This window comes from Oncorhynchus nerka, linkage group LG26 (assembly GCF_034236695.1).
Source record: "Oncorhynchus nerka isolate Pitt River linkage group LG26, Oner_Uvic_2.0, whole genome shotgun sequence".
NCBI lineage: Eukaryota > Metazoa > Chordata > Actinopteri > Salmoniformes > Salmonidae > Oncorhynchus > Oncorhynchus nerka.
The window spans coordinates 39,942,606-39,960,633 of record NC_088421.1 but is presented as its reverse complement, the minus strand read 5'-3'; the positions used below and the strand labels follow the sequence as shown (position 1 = coordinate 39,960,633).

General features: G+C 40.4%; 1 protein-coding gene across 1 annotated transcript; it reads right to left on the bottom strand.

Annotated features, from left to right (window-relative positions):
- Window positions 1-3,332: 3,332 nt before the first annotated feature.
- On the bottom strand, window positions 3,333-12,782 carry LOC115117915 (cell adhesion molecule DSCAM-like). The gene is made up of 9 exons (XM_065010664.1): window positions 12,710-12,782; window positions 12,459-12,519; window positions 11,641-11,952; window positions 11,053-11,364; window positions 7,592-7,696; window positions 7,193-7,336; window positions 7,033-7,088; window positions 3,947-4,030; window positions 3,333-3,664 (listed from the first exon to the last, which is right to left on the bottom strand). The coding sequence occupies exons 2-9, from the start codon at window positions 12,505-12,507 to the stop codon at window positions 3,542-3,544; spliced, it is 1,185 nt and encodes a 394-aa protein (XP_064866736.1). The 5' UTR covers window positions 12,508-12,519; window positions 12,710-12,782; the 3' UTR covers window positions 3,333-3,541.
- Window positions 12,783-18,028: the final 5,246 nt, after the last annotated feature.

Here is an 18,028-nt window from a genome sequence, read left to right as displayed (position 1 = left end):
AATTAAGCTCTGTACAAACAGACATCAATGTAGCACACAGATGATCGTATTATCACATTCACATGAGTTATTACAATCTATGATTCTGTATTAATATCAGTGGTGTAGTGGTAAAAAAGGTGGGTCATGGATAAGACAAACAACCACAGACATAAACATATTAAAAAAAAAAGATGTATTGTTTGCCTTTTGATTGTGTTTTAATGTAGGCCTATTGACACGTTCTGACCTTAGTTCTGTTGTTATGTTTTTGTTTTAGTATGGTCAGGGCGTGGGTTGGGTGGGTTGTCTATGTTCCTTTTTCTATGTTTTGTGATTTCTGTGTTTGGCCTGGTATGGTTCTCAATCAGAGGCAGCTGTCAATTGTTGTCCCTGATTGAGAACCATACTTAGGTAGCCTGGTTTCACTTTTGAGTTGTGGGTGATTGTTTCCTGTGTCTGTGTTTGTACCATACGGGACTGTTTCGATTTTCGTTTGTTCATTCACGTTGTTATTTTGTATTTTTGTAGTGTTCAGTATTTATATTAAAATGGACACTTACCACACTGCACATTGGTCCGACATCTCGTACTCCTCGTCAGAAGAAGAGGACAATTGTTACACTTATAGGGAAGATAGGCCATGTCCAGATGTTCATATTGAAACATACAGTGTAAAAAATAAAAATGAATCCTAACTTGTTTTAAAGATTATTACAGATTATCTCTGGGGATCCCACGTGGGGCCCCAACGCCTAGTTTGGAACCACTGTACTAAACTCTCTCTCTGTTTGCTTCCTCTCTCTGCTCTCTCTCTCTCCCTGTCTCCTGCTCCCTCCTGCTCCCTCCCTCCTGCTCCCGCCTGCTCCCTCCTGCTCCCTCCTACTCCCTCCTGCTCCCTCCTGCATACATTGCAGCCTGCCTCCGCCTCACCGCTCATCGCACCACATCACTGTCTGTCCTACTCACTGTAATGCAAAGTTATTGTGAGAATTTAGTAGCCAATAGTTTCTCCTGCTGAGGAATGCTCTGTTTTAATGTTGGCGTCTTACTTCATCCCTCTAGTTGGCTAAGTAATAACCAGAGCCCAACGTTACTGTAATAGAGCTAGCCACCTGACTGCCTGACATATCTATAAGTGACTATTTACCAGTTGTGCACTCATTCCCCGAGAGCCGTTTTTACAGTGGTGTAAAGTACTTAAGTAAAAATACTTTAAAATACTACTTAAGTCGGTTTTTGGGGTATATGTACTTTCCTTTACTATTGATATTTTGGACATCTTTTACTTCACTACATTCCTAAAGAAAATACTGTACTTCTTACTCCATACATTTATCCTGATACCCAAAACTACTTGTTACATTTTGAGTGCTTAGCAGGACATGAAAATGGTCCAATTCACGCACTTATCAAGAGACCATCCCTGGTCATCTCTACTGCGTCTGATCTGGTGGACTCACTAAACACAGACGCTTTGTTGTAAATTATGTCTGAGTGTTGGGGTGTGCCCCTGGCTATCCATAAGGTAATACAATTATGCCGTCTGGTTTGCTTAATATAAGGAATTTCAAGTTCTTTATACTTTTACTTTGATTACTAAGTATATATTAGCAATTACATTTACTTTTAACACTTAAGTATATTTAAAACCTTACACTTTGAGTTTTACTCAAGTAGTATTTCACTTTTACTTGAGTCATTTTCTATTAAGGCATCTTTACTTTTACTCAAGTATGACAATTGAGTAGTTTTTCCACCACTGTGTTTTTGTTTGTTTGGGGATGTCTGTAGACATGGCAGGAGAAGGGTTTTAAAATGGCCTTTTGTCCAGCACCTTGCAAACACACTGTCAGCAGCCAAGCAGCGTTTCTAGTTTTGCCTACTTCTCTAGCGAGTTTTGATCAACACTGGAAGCAATATTTAGATGTTGACCCGTCATTTATTCTCTTTATTGTGTACAAAATATACATTTGCGTTATTCATTTATTTGTCAAATTAGATAAAATTACAGAGGTCCGGATCTCTGTGTTCTCATATGTATGCTGAGCAAAAATATAAATGCAACATGCAAAAATGTCAAAGATTTTACTGAGTTACAGTTCATATAAGGAAATCAGTCAATTTAAATAAATAAATTAGGCCCTAATCTATGGATTTCACATGACTTGGCAGGGGTACAGGCATGGTTGGGCCTGGGAGAGAAATAAGCTTTTTGTGCGTATGGAACATTTCTGTGATCTTTTATTTCAGCTCATGAAACATACTGTAGGATCAACACTTTAGATGTTGCGTATATATTTTTGTTCAGTGTATTTACAGTCATGATTGGAAAACCTGACTTTGTCAAATGACGAAGAAAACGAGGCACTAAAACATGTAATTCCCTGTTAGTTGTGCACTCCAAAAGTGAATGCTTCAGTTGATGACATTGTTAGACTGCTTTCCCTGTTCAGGAAGACCACAATGTGTGATTTGTCCATTACACGAAAGAGGAAGTACTGTAGCTAACTAACAGAATTTGACAAAAGTTTGAGGTTGTTTTCACAAAGATTGTTGTCTGTGACAAAGTTCTGACATTAGGTAGAGGTTGTTTTCTGTGCCAAACATTTGTATCCTTTACATTTTTTTTGTCAACTTCGAGAATGATGAAATGCTCAGCGTGTACCAGCTTCTTGGCAGAAAAATAAGAAGTACAGTATATACATTGTCACGACTTCCGCCGAAGTCGGTTCCTCACCTTGTTCGGGCGGCGTTCGGCGGTCGACGTCACCCGTCTTCTAGCCATCGCCGATCCACCTTTCATTTTCCATTTGTTTTGTCTTGTTTTTCCACACACCTGGTTTACATTCCCTCATTACTTGTCGTGTATATAACCCTCTGTTCCCCCCATGTCTGTGTGTGAAATTGTTTATTGTAAAGTGTTTGACTGGTTCGCATCTGACTGGTTCGCGGCGGGTTATTTTGTACCCAGATTTTGTTGTTCTGGGTTCAGTTGTTTTTTTTCATATTAAACTGCTTCGGGTTTTACCCAGTTCTGCTCTCCTGTGCCTGACTTCCCTGCAGCCAGTCACGCACCCCTTACAAAATGAAGATGGATGATAGTCACCCAAGCAACCTCTTGCAAAACTGATTGTGAAATCTGTGTTTTTTTGCTTTGACACATCAAACCACATTTTCCTTTTTCTCAAACATGTCTGAAAGCATCTGTCTCTATTTCAAAAAGTTCACATATTTAAAAATAAATGCACAACAACGATATAAAAAGAGAACTAGCTGAACTTTAAGCCATATAAGGTGCTTTGGTTGTCTCAGCCACACAAAAATAAAATGGTATCTTATTGCTTCACCAATCATCTTGCCTATATCTCTGGGACTTTATTATTTTGGTTGTAGGTTAACATCTGATTTCCTGTGATAACCACTTAACATGTCTTAGTAGAGAGTGAAATATATTTGTAGTCATGTGTGCCATACCAAACCTCTTGATACTGGGCCCAATATGAGATCACTCTGCAGGAAAAGGCTGTGAGATGACAGTAGGCCATACAGTACAGTGGCTCTAGGAGAACGTGCCTGTCTTGATAGTGGCATACTCTGTTTTTCCACCGCTCTCCAGACTCACTGCTGCGTTCCTTTTTCCTTTCATGTAGACGATGGTGGAGTATGTCACTGAGGGATCCTCCTGTAGAGAGGGACAGTAAGAGACACAGGCACTGCTGCTGACATCTAGGGATGCACAGATTTACACTCATTTACACTATAGATAATGTTTATACTAACAAACACACACTCTCTCTCTCTCACGCTCACTCTCTCTCTCTCTCTCTCACACACACACACACGCGCACGCGCACGCGCACGCGCACGCACACGCACACACACACACACACACACACACACACACACACACACACACACACACACACACACACACACACACACACACACACTGTACTTCTCTTACTGGAGCACTGAGGGGTGTTGTTGTCTCCTCTTGGTTGTTGTTTCTGGGTTCTTGAACCGTATCATACATTACAGAGGGATCATCCTAGAGAGGAGAGATACAATGACACACCACAGGCGGCTGGTGGCACCTTAATTGGGGAGGATGGGCTCATAGTAATGGCTGGAATGGAATCAATGAAATGGTATCAAACCCGTTTTCTATGTGTTTGATGCCATTCCATTCACTTCATTCAAGCTGTTATTATGAGCCATCTTCCTCTCAGCAGCCTCCTGTTTGAGACAAAACAGTGACTTCCACAGCAGAGAAATTGCACAATGATCGAGACGTTATCTTTCTTGAGACCCTAATTTGGCCACTGAATTTGACATGAATTGATCCAGTAACAGTCTTTAAGACACATACAAACACACTGTCTCTTACTGGTGCACTGAGCGGTATTGTTGTCTTGTCGCTTAAACCAGTGTTTCTGTCTGCAATCATGGAACACATTGCAGAGGAATCATCCCAGGAGAAAGAAAATAAGACACACCTACAGTAACCTTGTCCCGTTAACCATATAATACCACAATGATAAGTGGGATGTGAAAAGTGGCAGTAATAAAGCCTCTCTTGAAAAAGCCGAACCTTGACCCAGAAAATATAAAGAACTATCGGCCTATATCGAATCTCCCATTCCTCTGAAAAGATTTTGAAAAGGCTGTTGCGCTGTTACTGCCTTCCTGAAGACAAACAATGTATACGAAACGCTTCAGTCTGGTTTTAGACCCCATTATAGCACTGAGACTGAACTTGTGAAGGTGGTAAATGACCTTTTAATGGCGTCAGACCGAGGCTCTGCATCTGTCCTCGTGCTCCTAGACCTTAGTGCTGCTTTTGATACCATCGATCATCACATTCTTCTGGAGAGATTGGAAACCCAAACTGGTATACACGGACAAGTTCTGGCCTGGTTTAGAGCTTATCTGTCGGAAAGATATTAGTTTGACTCTGTGGATGGTTTGTCCTCTGACAAATCCCTGTAAATTTCGGTGTTCCTCAAGGTTCCCTTTTAGGACCACTATTGTTTTCACTATATATTTTACCTCTTGGTGATGTCATTCAGAAACATAATGTTAACTTTCACTGCTATGCGGATGACAAACAGCTGTACATTTCAATGAAACATGGTGAAGCCCCACAATTGCCCTCCCTGGAAGCCTGTGTTTCAGACATAAGTAAGTGGTTAGCTGCAAATGTTGTACTTTTAAACTCGGACAAAACAGAGATGCCTGTTCTAGGTCCCAAGAAACAAAGAGATCTTCTGATGAATCTGACCATTAATCTTGATGGTTGTACAGTCGTCTCAATTAAAACTGTGAAGGACCTCGGCGTTACTCTGGACCCTGATCTCTCTTTTGACGAATATATCAAGACTGTTTCAAGGACAGATCTACGTAACATTGCAAAAATCAGAAACTTGATGCAGAAAAATTAATCCATGCTTTTGTCACTTCTAGGTTAGACTACTAACTAGAACCAAAAAATATGATCATATTACTCCAGTGCTAGCCTCTCTACACTGGCTTCCTGTTAAGGCAAGGGCTGATTTCAAGGTTTTACTGCTAACCTACAAAGCATTACATTGCTAGCTCCTACCTATCTTTCCGATTTGGTCCTGCCGTACATACCTACACATACGCTATGGTCACAAGACGCCGTGCCTCCTGACTGTACCTAGAATTTTTAAGCAAACAGCTAGAGGCAGGGCTTTCTCCTATAGAGCCCCATTTTTATGGAATGATCTGCCTACCCATGTGAGAGACGCAGACTCGGTCTCAACCTTTAAGTCTTTATTGAAGACTCATCTCTTCAGTAGGTTATATGATTGAGTGTAGTCTGGCCCAGGAGTGTGAAGGTGAAAGGAAAGGCACTGGAGCAACGAACCACCCTTGCTGTCTCTGCCTGGCCGGTTCCCCTCTTTCCACTGGCATTCTTTGCATCTAACCCTATTACAGGGGCTGAGTCACTGGCATACTGGTGCTCTTTCATGCCGTCCCTAGGAGGGGTGCGTCACTTGAGTGGATTGAGTCACTGACATGATCTTCCTGTCCGGGTTGGCGCCCCACCTTGGGTTGTGTCGTGGTGGAGATCTTTGTGAGCTATACTCGGCCTTGTCTCAGGATGGTAAGTTGGTGGTTGAAGATATCCCTCTAGTGGTGTGGGGGCTGTGCTTTGGAAAAGTGGGTGGGATTATATCCTGCCTGTTTGGCCCTGTCCGGGGTTATCGTCATGGGGCCACAGTGTCTCCCGACCACTCCTGTCTCAGCCTCCAGTATTTATGCTGCATTAGTTTATGTGTCGGGGGGCTAGGGTCAGTCTGTTATATCTGGAGTATTTCTCCTGTCTTATCTGGTGTCCTGTGTGAATTTAAGTATGCTCTCTCTAACTCTTTCTTTCTTTCTCTCTCTCGGAGGACCTGAGCCCTTGGACCATGCCTCAGGACTACCTGCGTGATGACTCCTTGCTGTCCCCAGTCTATCTGGCCGTGCTGCTGCTCCAGTTTCAACTGTTCTGCCTGCGGATATGGAACCCTGACCTGTTCACCGAACGTGCTACCTGTCCCAGACCTGCTGTTTTCAACTCTCTAGAGACAGCAGGAGCGGTAGAGATACTCTGAATGATCCTCTATGAAAAGCCAACTGACATTTATTCCTGAGGTGCTGACTTGTTGTACCCTCGACATCCACTGTAAGTATTATTATTTGACCATGCTGGTCATCTATGAACATTTGAACATCTTGGCCATGTTCTGTTATAATCTCCACCTGGTACAGCCTTAAGAGGACTGGCCACCCCTCATAGCCTGGTTCCTCTCTAGGTTTCTTCCTAGGTTCTGGCCTTTCTAGGGAGTTTTTCCTAGCCACCGTGCTTCTACACCTGCATTGCTTGCTGTTTGTGGTTTTAGGCTGGGTTTCTGTACAGCACTTTGTGACATCAGCTGATGTAAGAAGGGCTTTGTAAATACATTTGATTGATTGATTGTTCTATCTATCTTCCTTTCCCATCACTCTCAATGTGATAGAGCTTTTAAATGATTTATTTACCTTTTTCTCTCCTTCTGTTTTGCTCCCACTACTTTTCTCTCCTGTGTTTTTCTTTCCTGGTGATTAAAAACAGAGTTTAATACACAAAACAAATCATTTCCACATTCCACTGAAGTCATTGCTTTTCTGAGTGGTTGCAATTATGGAATACATACTGTACCTTTGTTTCTCTTGTATATGTACCAAGCCACTCCAGTGATGATCAGTATGACTGGTAGAACAGCCAGTAAGGTGTATTGGATTGTATTGTATTGTTGAGGGGAAGCAGATGGATCTTCTTCTGAAGTCCCCACTGTGTCTGCCCCTAAAGGACATGACAGTGTTCTGTCAATCTACAGTGTAACAGATAGCTTGGCTGTTTGCAAAAGAGAACTCTTCCAGTACAGTCCAATACAAGAGGTTATGGGGTCAGCTTGACTACTGATTTTTGTTCAAAGTTCTGTAAATGTACTGGCCCTTTGATGGGAATATGGGTTATATAAACAGAGACATACGTTTAAATGATTTCATTTCAATATTATTTTAATGGAGAAGAATTTCATGACAAACATTCACTGACCTTTAGGTGACGTTGTTGGTATTAGGAATGTTGTAATGTCTCGTCCATTTGGTTGAGTTAATGGTGGATGTTTGGTGGTAGTGGTTGTGAGAGGATGGTATTTCCCTAACAGACAAGAGGAACATTAGCCAGAGCAAAGGCACATTACAAAACTATATTATGTACCTAAGTCTAATGAGTAGAACATTTGGTGAAATGTGTTATCAATTTCAGTCAACTCAGTCTGTCAGGTCGGGTAATCTACATACTGCAGTGCTGTTGGCCTGGAAGGGCCCTCGTTTTACAGTATTTTGTTACAATCTAGTTTTAAATTTAAAAAAAAATTCTGTTACAATATCTACCGTATGCTGTTACAATATCTACAGTATGCTGTTATAATATCTACAGTATGATGTTACAATATTTACAGTAAGCTGTTACAATATCTACAGTATGATGTTACAATATTTACAGTATGCTGTTACAATATCTACAGTATGCTGTTACAATATCTACAGTACGCTGTTACAATATCTACAGTATGCTGTTATAATATCTACAGTATGCTGTTACAATATCTACAGTATGATGTTACAATATTTACAGTATGCTGTTACAATATCTACGGTATGCTTTAACAATATCTATGATATGCTGTTACAATATCACAGTATGCTGTTACAATATCTACAGTATGCTATTACAATATCTACAGTATGCTGTTACATTATCTACAGTATGCTGTTACATTATCTACAGTATGCTGTTGCAATATTTACAGTATGCTGTTACAATATCTACAGTATGATTTTACAATATCTACAGTATGCTGTTACATTATCTACAGTATGCTGTTACAATATTTACAGTATGCTGTTACAATATCTACAGTATGATGTTACAATATCTACAGTATGCTGTTACAATATCAGAGTATGCTTTTACAATATCTACAGTACGCTGTTACAATATCTACGGTATGCTGTCACAATATCACAGTATGCTGTTACAATATTACAGTATGCTGTTACAATATCACAGTATGCTGTTACAATATCTACAGTACGCTGTTACAATATCACAGTATGCTGTTACAATATCACAGTGTGCTGTTACAATATCTACAGTATGCTGTTACAATATCACAGTATGCTGTTACAATATCACAGTATGCTGTTACAATATCTACGGTATGCTGTTACAACATCACAGTATGCTGTTACAATATCTACAGTACGCTGTTAGAATATCATAGTAGGCTGTTACAATATCTACAGTATGCTGTTACAATATCTACAGTATGCTGTTACAATATTTACAGTATGCTGTTACAATATCTACCGTATGCTGTTACAATATTTACAGTATGCTGTTACAATATCTACAGTATGCTGTTACAATATCTACAGTATGATGTTACAATATCACAGTATGCTGTTACAATATTTACAGTATGCTGTTACAATATCTACAGTATGCTGTTACAATATCACAGTATGTTGTTCAATATTTACAGTATGCTGTTACAATATCTACAGTACGCTGTTACAATATCACAGTATGCTGTTACAATATCTACGGTATGCTGTTACAATATCACAGTATGCTGTTACAATATCACAGTACGCTGTTACAATATCACAGTATGCTGTTACAATATCACAGTACGCTGTTACAATATCACAGTATGTTGTTACAATATCACAGTATGCTGTTACAATATCTACAGTATGCTGTTACAATATCTACGGTATGCTGTTACAATATCACAGTACGCTGTTACAATATCACAGTACGCTGTTACAATATCTACAGTATGCTGTTACAATATCTACAGTATGCTGTTACAATATCTACAGTATGCTGTTACAATATCTAAGGTATGCTGTTACAATATCTACGGTATGCTGTTACAATATCTACGGTATGCTGTTACAATATCTATGGTATGCTGTTACAATATCTACGGTATGCTGTTACAGTATCTACAGTATGCTGTTACAATATCACAGTATGCTGTTACAATATCTACGGTATGCTGTTACAATATCTACGGTATGCTGTTACAATATCACAGTATGCTGTTACAATATCTACGGTATGCTGTTACAATATCTACGGTATGCTGTTACAATATCTACGGTATGCTGTTACAATATCTACAGTACGCTGTTAAAATATCACAGTAGGCTGTTACAATATCTACAGTATGCTGTTACAATATCTACAGTATGCTGTTACAATATTTACAGTATGCTGTTACAATATCTACCGTATGCTGTTACAATATTTACAGTATGCTGTTACAATATCTACAGTATGCTGTTACAATATCTACAGTATGATGTTACAATATCACAGTATGCTGTTACAATATTTACAGTATGCTGTTACAATATCTACAGTATGATGTTACAATATCACAGTATGCTGTTACAATATTTACAGTATGCTGTTACAATATCTACAGTATGCTGTTACAATATCTACAGTATGCTGTTACAATATCTACAGTATGATGTTACAATATCACAGTACGCTGTTACAATATCACAGTATGCTGTTACAATATCACAGTATGCTGTTACAATATCTACGGTACGCTGTTACAATATCACAGTATGCTGTTACAATATCACAGTATGCTGTTACAATATCACAGTACGCTGTTACAATATCACAGTATGCTGTTACAATATCTACAGTATGCTGTTACAATATCTACAGTACGCTGTTACAATATCACAGTACGCTGTTACAATATCTACAGTATGCTGTTACAATATCTACAGTATGCTGTTACAATATCTAAGGTATGCTGTTACAATATCTACGGTATGCTGTTACAGTATCTACAGTATGCTGTTACAATATCACAGTATGCTGTTACAATATCTACGGTATGCTGTTACAATATCTACGGTATGCTGTTACAATATCACAGTATGCTGTTACAATATCTACGGTATGCTGTTACAATATCTACGGTATGCTGTTACAATATCTACGGTATGCTGTTACAATATCTACGGTATGCTGTTACAATATCTACGGTATGCTGTTACAGTATCTACAGTATGCTGTTACAATATCACAGTATGCTGTTACAATATCTACGGTATGCTGTTACAATATCTACGGTATGCTGTTACAATATCACAGTATGCTGTTACAATATCTACGGTATGCTGTTACAATATCTACGGTATGCTGTTACAATATCTACGGTATGCTGTTACAATATCTACGGTATGCTGTTACAATATCACAGTATGCTGTTACAATATCTACGGTATGCTGTTACAATATCTACGGTATGCTGTTACAATATCACAGTATGCTGTTACAATATCTACGGTATGCTGTTACAATATCTACGGTATGCTGTTACAATATTTACAGATGATTTCCAAAGTGAGTAGATAATATAAATAATGATGTTCAAAAAGATTGAAGTGATTAATAAGAATTGTCTGTCTTACTTTGAATATCAATTTTGACGTCTGTCATTTGAGTCTCACTGATTTGGCACCTGTACCACCCCTGATCGTCCTCGATGACGTGTGAGAGGAGGACAGAGAGGTTCCCAGGAGAGGTGCTATTAAACAGCTCCACTCTGCCTTTGTAGAGATCACTCTGGGGAGATATTATCTCAGGTGTCTGTTGACCTCTGAGTTTAGTCCATGTGAAGCTGGGAGGTTTAGCCTGGGTATTACTACAGGAGCAGGGCAGGAGAACAAACTGGCCTGGGGATGCATTGACCACCCTTGATCGAGGTTCTGACAGAGTGCAGCCTGTTGAAACACAAAGCAATGTGTTATTGGATACTTCTTTTTCTGATTACAGAAAATCATAGATCTCTACAACTACTACCATAAACACTTAACAAACAATTACAACAAACATTACAAACAATACTACTGCTCCCTGTCTTATACCTTGAAATGGCTGATATATTTTAAGATGGGCCATATCATTAATTGTGTATAGATAGTTTTATTTAAGTGTGTTTCCTGTTTTACTTTTTATATACACAGCGATGTAAGCTTGATATTAGCTGCATCTCTTACCTTCAACAGTGAGTTCGACGTCGCTGTATTTTTCATGGCTGATTTGGCACCTGTACCACCCCTGATCGTCCTCGGTGACGTGTGAGAGGAGGACAGAGAGGTTCCCAGGAGAGGTGCTATTAAACATCTCCACTCTGCCTCTGTACAGATCACTCTGGGTTGGTATTATCTCAGGTGTCTGTTGACCTCTGAGTTTAGTCCATGTGAAGCTGGGAGGTTTAGCCTGGGTATTACTACAGGAGCAGGGCAGGAGAACAGACTGGCCTGAGTAGACAGTGATCTTACCATAGTTAGTGACTAATATAGTGCAGCCTGTTGAAACACAAAGCAACATAAGCCATAATGTTTTAATGTCATTGCAGGATTACAGAGCTCCATTAACAAAACACCATCAAATATGAGATCTGTATGTAACTGTACCAACAGATTATTTTGTCATTTTTCATTTTGCTCGTACTTTAAACAGCAATCCACTTATGTTGACTTTGGAACATCGACAGATCTGAGATTTCATCAGCATTTGAATAGTTTTAAATCGATGCTATAAAACATTGTTATTAAACCATACAACCAAGAAACACATTCAAATCTGTATTGAACAAAAATCAACCAGCAACATTTTCTGTGTTTACTGTTTACTGAAGAGTACAGTATGTATTTTTAAGCTGCAAGATATTCTGCTAACTTTATATTTTCAACACATGCCAGATGTTGTTTGAATACATTTATCTGACACTTTTACTTATGCAGGGTAGGTAGGAGGTTATCGTTGCTATACATATGCAATTATCTACAGGTTAGGAGATTGTAGGACTCACCTGCAGTGATATGAAGTAAAGAGCTGATCAGACACACAGAGATCCACATGGTGACTGTCCACTGATGTTGAGCGATATGATGTAAACCAAGATAAAGACTGTTTGTTCAGTGTTTATTATGCAAAAACGTTCATTGCAGCTGTTTTTATCAAATCATTTCTGGGTAACAATTAAAGTACAAATCTGGCGTCTGAAGTGGCCACACAGCATTTACAGCGAAGCAGCCTCCACAGAAGTCAGGGTATTCATACCTTCAGCTTCACGGAGCAGAGCCGTTGTGAAGGAAGTTGTGAAGGACCTGAGTTTATGTTTTTACTGGATGTACCCCCCCCCCTACTGTCAACCAATCATGTCAATGTGCAGAGCCCTCTGCAGTGTTACACAATTTGGGAGGCGCACGACGATGCGGTACAGAACTTGATTTGGCCTCTGCAAGCCTCCGGAGGCTCCGCAATTACGTCACACCCTCCATACGGAGCCTCCGCATCACATTGCTGGATTAAGCAAACATCATGTTTTTACTGAAATTGTTTTCAATTAAAATGGTCAAAAAGACACAAATAGCTTTTTAGCAAAAGAGCAATTTCTCAAGCAAAATTCTTGCTTGAATTTGCAAGGACTGTCTGGGAGTGGTCTGAGTTGTGAGGGAAACACTGAAAAATAGGTGTTATAGGCAGAGAGGTTGGGAACTATATTTCTCATTGGTCTATTAACTAATTTACTGCCTGGTGACCAGGCAGGCCAAAACGCCAACCCACCAAAACAGACTGACATTTCAGGCAGCCTTTTAAATAGCTATTATACTAAAAGGGCATTATCATCATTTTCACAATTCTACAATATTATTCCAACCTCATAGTGTGGAAGTATAAAACACAGGTATATTACGTTTTTGACTGCACTGGGCCTTTAAGGGACTGAATTTGACACACTTCTCCCCCTGAGTGTTGACTGCTAATGGTATTTCTGAATGTGTGAAGGCCGTCCTCCTCACTTCCTGACTCTCAACCCACAACCGGTTCCAGGCCTCTCTAACAGGCCTCTCTGCTTCTCCTTTTCTCTAAATAGTCCTATTACTCTCATTAGAGTCAGCTATTCTCAGACTGAAATGTGTCTATGTAGGAGATGATTATCTGTGTAGTATGCGTAGTATGATGTAATGTAATGAGAGTTACTCGTACCCTTAATCAGTCCCTTTCCTGTGCGTGCGTGTGTGTGCGTGTGTGTGCGCGCGTGCGTATGTGCGCGCGTGCGTATGTGCGCATGCGCGTGCGCGTAAGAGAAGTACAGTGTGTGTGTGTGTGTGTGTGTGTGTGTGTGTGTGTGTGTGTGTGTGTGTGTGTGTGTGTGTGTGTGTGTGTGTGTGTGTGTGTGTTTGTGTGTGTGTGTGTGTGTGTGTGTGTGTGTGTGTGGAATTGTTCTTCTATCCTCGTAGGGACCTGAAATCCCCAAAAGTCCCTACAAAGATAGTGAAAAAAGTAAAATTATATTTGAAGTTACACTTAGTAAAAAGTGTTATTTGGCTGTCCCCATAGCAGAACCCTTTTTGGTTTCAGGATAACCCTTTTGGGTGCCCTGTATGAACCCAAAAGGGTTCAACCTGGAAGCAAAAATGGTTCTTCAAAGGGTTCTCCTATTTAGGTTGTAGATAGCAGCCTTAGGGTTGGACTCATGGTTAGGTTTAGGGTTAGGTGTAAGGACTTAGAGTCAGGGTTAGGTTTAGGGTTAGGTGTAAGGACTTAGAGTCAGGGTTAGGGTTAGGGTTAGGTGTAAGGACTTGGTGTAGAGTCAGGGTTAGGGTTAGGTGTAAGGATTTGGTGTAGAGTCAGGGTTAGGTTTAGGGTTAGGTGTAAGGACTTGGTGTAGAGTCAGGGTTAGGGTTAGGGTTAGGGTTAGGTGTAAGGATTTGGTTTAGAGTCAGGGTTAGGGTTAGGGTTAGGTGTAAGGACTTGGTGTAGAGTCAGGGTTAGGGTTAGGTGTAAAGACTTGGTGTAGAGTCAGGGTTAGGTTTAGGGTTAGGTGTAAGGACTTGGTGTAGAGTCAGGGTTAGGGTTAGGGTTAGGGTTAGGTGTAAGGACTTGGTGTAGAGTCAGGGTTAAGGTTAGGGTTAGGTGTAAGGATTTGGTTTAGAGTAAGGGTTAGGGAAAATTGGATTTTGAATGGAAATACATTTGAGGTCCCCACGAGGATAGAAAATGAAGTATGTGTGTGTGTGCATTGATTGTGTTTGTCATTCTCACTCCAATATCATTAACATGGCATAAGTCATGGCAAAATGTGTATCTTTAAAAGTGCAACAAAAATGATCTCTTCTCAATGGCAAATTGAATTGCCATTGATTTGCTGTAAAACTGAGGAAAAAAACTGCCCCATGGCAAAATGAGTGGAATTGCAATTACATTTGTAATATAACTGCAACGTTTTCTCATGACAAAACGTATAGAACTGCAAAAAAAGGACTAAATTGTTTTGCTGCGAGATGGGGGGCCCTCAACCAATCTCGCTTGGGGCCCCCAAAAGCTAGAGCCGCGAGGGGACCATTGGGCAATGCAAGCATGGCTGCGGGAGCTGAACATAGCTGGGCTAAAGTTGGGCACAGCTGAACTTTATGCAAATCTTCGGTTATATGACACGTGAGTAGCCAATCGAAGCTCACCAGAGCTTCCAACCCCTGCTGGATTGGCTGACAAAGGCTGCTGATATGTAATCACTACTCAGCATGTTTGTTAGCACCCACATAAGGGCGAAGCTAGCATGGCTAAGCAAGTTACCCCTATATAGTGTATCTCAGCCAGAGCAATAGGATAAAGTGGCTCAGCTCTGCTCCCCCTGACTAAAAGTTACACTTCCAGTATAGCAGGTTAAAAAACCTACATATTTTGCGGACCCCTACTGGAATTCTTAGCAATTTGGTTGTTTTCAGTTTTTTAAAAATCCCCTGCCTATTGCAACAACCACAGACCAGGCTCAACTTTTTAAATCCCCTGCCTATTGCAACAACCACAGACCAGGCTCAACTTTTTAAATCCCCTGCCTATTGCAACAACCACAGACCAGGCTCAACTTTTTAAATCCCCTGCCTATTGCAACAACCACAGACCAGGCTCAACTTTTTAAATCCCCTGCCTATTGCAACAACCACAGACCAGGCTCAACTTTTTAAATCCCCTGCCTATTGCAACAACCACAGACCAGGCTCAACTTTTTAAATCCCCTGCCTATTGCAACAACCACAGACCAGGCTCAACTTTTTAAATCCCCTGCCTATTGCAACAACCACAGACTAGGCTCAACTTTTTAAAATCCCCTGCCTATTGCAACAACCACAGACTAGGCTCAACTTTTTAAAATCCCCTGCCTATTGCAACAACCACAGACCAGGCTCAACTTTAAAAAAAAAAGGTTTTATTTTTATTTGTATTTAACCTTTATTTAACTAGGCAAGTTCTTATTTACAATGATGGCGTACTCCGGCCAAACCCTAACCCGGACGACACTGGGCCAATTGTGAGCTGCCCTATGGAACTCCCATTCACGGCCGGTTGTGATACAGCCTGGAATTGAGCCAGGGTCTGTAGAGACACCAATAGCACTGAGATGCAGTGCCTTAGACCGCTGCACCACTCGGGAGCCCCAAAAGGGATGAACCAGAAGATCCGTTTTAGGCTACGCCTTCTGAAATTCCTTACCGTTTTATTATTTTTTTTTTTTAAATCACCTGGGGCAAAAATGCTGATCAATCACTATGTCATACCCTACTCAGAGATTCTTTAAGGTCTGAAAAGCACTTTCACTTTGCCCTGGTCAGCAGTATTTTTCTGTTGCCCTAAGAATATGGTCACTTACCCGAAAATGTGAAGATAGTTGTTTCCATGCACACATGCCATAACGTGTCCGTCTCTTGGGTCCGTGTTTGACTTCATGACTACCAAGTATACAAAGAGCCTAACGTGTTTTTATGAATGTCTATAAAAACAAAAACAAATTCCCCATTATAAAAATATTGTACAGCAGAGCTACTGTCTCTTTCCACAGATCACACATAATGCCACATAATGCCACATAATGCCCCATAATGCCACATAATGCCAATGCTGTCAAGTGGTCAAGTGGTCAAGCCTCCACCCTTATTCATTGGTTCTGTAATAAACAGATGTACTACTTTGTTCCCACAACAGTTAAATATACATCAGAGTTGCTCTGTGATGCTGAGCTAACCAACCCTGCTGGAGCACTGAACAGCATCTATGACTGACGTCATATTGACAGATGTTTGCTTGACCTGCAGCGATCACAGTCAGTCTGGACGAATCACAGCTGCTGGAGTGGATAAGGTTACAATAAAATAAATGTAATTAGTAAATAGGATAAATGCCCTTAGACCACAGCAATTTGACTGGTACACTTAATATGGCCGCCGGGCCACCCATCATGGGTCGTTGACTTAAATGTAAATGTCTGTTCCAGTAATTGTATGGTTCTAATCCTTTAGAGTATCCAGGCATCCAGTACTGTGATAATTATGTGCTCATAGAAACTGAAGGTCTCATATAGTGTCAGAGAGTAGTTTGGTCAAAGAGGAACTCATACTTTTTAACCCAATTCCTCTTTCAGCCTCCACAAGGAGTATTTACAACTGAATATGATTGAAGGAATGACCCCATCTAGTGGAGGAATAATAGACATGAAAAAAACATAATCCTCATCCCTGTATGTTCAAATGCATTTTATTCAAGTGCATGCACACATTTCATGTTAATATAGTTTTTTGCATAATTTTGATCTACGAACAGTGATACATTTGGATATGATTTCAGCATATGTAACCAAATCAATCAGATATTGTATTTCCAAAACTACAGTACTGTCATTTCAAACTCTTATTAAAAACCGATTGGCAGCAGGGCAGAATTATTAGATTTGTGGATGTGTGTTAGGAACATTATTGCATCTGTGCCAGGCAGTGCTATCAGATGTATTCTGGTCTCACCACAAAGCGAACGGGCCTTCAGGACAGGGGTAGGACAGGGCCAGACTGCTGTTAGTAGGGATCTGGGCCATGTCGTTCTTGAAGTCCTGGACGTGAAAGACATACCTGCCCTCACATGTTAGGAGCAGTCGGTTGCTGAAGTGAACACTGTTGGTCTGGTTTTGTCTGAGGCTGCTTTGGAGAGAGAGACTGGCAGTGGGGAAGGAAATACACCTGGAACATTCTCGTTGGTTCTTAAAGACTCTTGCTGACCAACTGATGGGGTTGGTTTCCTTGGTCTGGTAAATCACACTATTGTGGTTTGGTGTTGTGAATGAGTTGACATAGTCTGGGGCTGGAGTGGAACTTGAGCTTGAGGAGTACACCACATGATTGGCTGATGCCTGATCATAGGGAAGTCTACTCCCAAAAATATAAATCATGTCATTGTCCTACTAACAATGTAATTCACAAATTAACATGACTTATGTGTGATGAATAGAGAAATGGAAATATCAGATTTCATTGTGTCGTTGGCCAACTGAACTTATCCTGGTCCCAGATCTGTTTGTGTTGTATGGCCATGGCATGTGGCATGACA